The sequence below is a fragment of the Penaeus monodon genome, chromosome 30 (assembly GCF_015228065.2).
Source record: "Penaeus monodon isolate SGIC_2016 chromosome 30, NSTDA_Pmon_1, whole genome shotgun sequence".
Taxonomy (NCBI): domain Eukaryota; kingdom Metazoa; phylum Arthropoda; class Malacostraca; order Decapoda; family Penaeidae; genus Penaeus; species Penaeus monodon.
In genome coordinates this window covers 34,059,757-34,062,080 of record NC_051415.1, presented here as the reverse complement: position 1 = coordinate 34,062,080, position 2,324 = coordinate 34,059,757, and the positions used below count along the sequence as shown (strand labels likewise).

The window sequence follows — 2,324 nt, the reverse complement described above, 5'->3', positions numbered from 1 at the left end:
TTATTCACCTACTATTTACTTGCAAATTATAACGTTCCTACTAAATTTTCTTTTCTAATAATTTCGAGCTACATTTCCTGAGATAAACCTACTTAAGTCATTTTCTTTTTCTTTTATCACAGCATAAAAAGTACTTTAGAAAAAAGTTATTTCTTGCTGCAGTGCTAGTTATCACTTCCTATAGAATGTTCCATTAAGGTGCAGTTTGATCATCACATGCTTCAAACCATTCACATTTAATTATAACTAACACAAACATTATTGAATGTGGTGTTAATGAGAACAAAGAATTTCAGACTTTTTTCCTGTTTGTCAGTTTTTCTCTAGTCATAGCAATATCAACAAGGGCAGGCCACACAAAGCTCAACTATCTGTAAACTTGAGTTAGAAGCCTGATCATGCACAAACTATAACCTTTCCCTTGTCCTTCCCCCACATCACGGGAACTCTAGTCACCTGTTATGTCTGGAGCATCGTGCTGGTCTTTGAGCAAGGAGGGGGGAGCCAGGAGGGACCCATGGAACAGCCTCTTGCACTGGTCTTCTGCGGCAAAGGCAACCAGTTTCTCTATTCGGTCATCAGTGTGGCCCTCCATAACCTGTTCAAATATCAAGATGAATAAACAAATACAAAGGTTATAGTTAATCTCGGCCTTTAATCTAAATCATGTTTCTAATCTAATAAAAGTAACAAATCATCTCAAAATCAGATTATTCTGACACCTTGAATACAAGCAAGCAATTGCTATTCTTTTTCACCTCTGTGAGAGAGGTATAAATGATATCAATTATTGCCACACAATCTAAGAAAAATAAATACTGAGAGAATAATCATTTCTTTTACCACTCACCACATCATCTGCCACTTTCTTTTCCTCAGTAACTGGGGTTTTGGGCGAGGTTTTGGTCTTGGCAGGAGTGCTGTTACGCTGGCAGCACACTGAGTAGTGTTCCCAGGGGCTGTACTGCAGAACAAGCTCCCGGCATGAGTCACTGAACACTGACATAAGTGTGTTCACGTGCTGGAGGAGACTGGACTCTTGCTCCCTGGAAGTGAGGGAGATGGAATTACCATGATAGTTTTTGCAAGTGGGGGTGTTTATCACTGTTCCTGCTTCCTATATGATGGATTTTTGAACATCAATATTTATAATGCTGATACTACCATTATCATCAATACTTTATCATGAAAAGCAATAAAACGTCCCCTGTTCCTTGTACCAATTTTTCTTTTCAATCATTTATTCTTCATTCTCCTCCCCCTTCCTTATAGGGTATAAATAACAATACCATGAAAGCAATGTATTTTTCCTCTTCAGTAAAACAACACACAGTCTTACCATGAAGTTGGCTTGGTGCAGTGCATGTGCTCAGGGCTTGTAGGTTTGTTGGCCGGGTGGACACAGACATCGCACACCTTGTCATGGTGGCTCCCTCCAGGGGATGCACTGCGCTCTCCTGGCATGGTGCGGCAACATGTCTCATCTGCATTTACAGATCCAAAGGAGGAAGTATATATCAATGTGTTATTTAGACTTCTTTGTATTTTGAAAGGCAATTTGATACATAATAATTCAGAGTGCTGTCTAGAACATTAATATGAAAATGCAAGCTGTCAGTTAATATGATTTAATATACATCAGAAACCTATGAGCTAATACTTGTAGCCTAAAAACTTTCCTTCAAATTTGGGAAGTTTGGCAAGAACTTTGAAGCACTACAAGAACCATACTATAGAACAGCAAAAGTAACAATAAAGGATATACTACATTCCAACCACAGTTCTTGCAAAATTACATCTCCCCCAAACCTCTAAAACCCCAATGCAATACCTTCTAGATTTAGTTGTTCTCGGGAAAGATGCAAGATGCGCAACTGTTCCTGGAGGTAGTTTTTGCAGACCCGCTCGGCCTGTCGCAGTTGCCTTCGCCCTCTGGATCGCACTGAACCAAGGTAGCTAGCCAAATTGTTGACACGTGCTGATCGATTGCAATTATTGTAGTCTAGTGACACCTCGCGGAGCTGTATGTGTTGGGGAGATGTCATTTCATGTTAATGTGAAAAATAAATAAAAGAAATTCTGCTATGAAGGACTCTATAGTATAAATTATGCAGCATTTATTTTTATAAAATGCTTTGAACAGTATTTTTGTAGGTTTGCTTTACAACAGCATATTATAACAACCAAAGAAATATAACCCTTCCAGCTCCTACAACATATATTTTTTAAATCAAAATATGCAAAGGCATTCTACCCACCTCTTGCTTCTGATCTGCAACCTCAAAACATGAACTAAAACCTACACACTTTAGCCCGTTATTGAC

General features: G+C 38.8%; 1 protein-coding gene across 1 annotated transcript in view; it reads right to left on the bottom strand.

Moving 5' to 3' along the window:
• LOC119592739 (thioredoxin domain-containing protein 11-like) overlaps nt 1–2,324 on the bottom strand; it is a gene marked incomplete at its 5' end in the record, with an annotated part of 15,463 nt that overhangs the window by 6,189 nt on the left and 6,950 nt on the right. Inside the window, 4 exon segments of the mRNA XM_037941675.1 lie at nt 457–598; nt 851–1,046; nt 1,340–1,484; nt 1,832–2,021. Of these exon segments, the coding sequence (XP_037797603.1) occupies nt 457–598; nt 851–1,046; nt 1,340–1,484; nt 1,832–2,021 (673 nt within the window).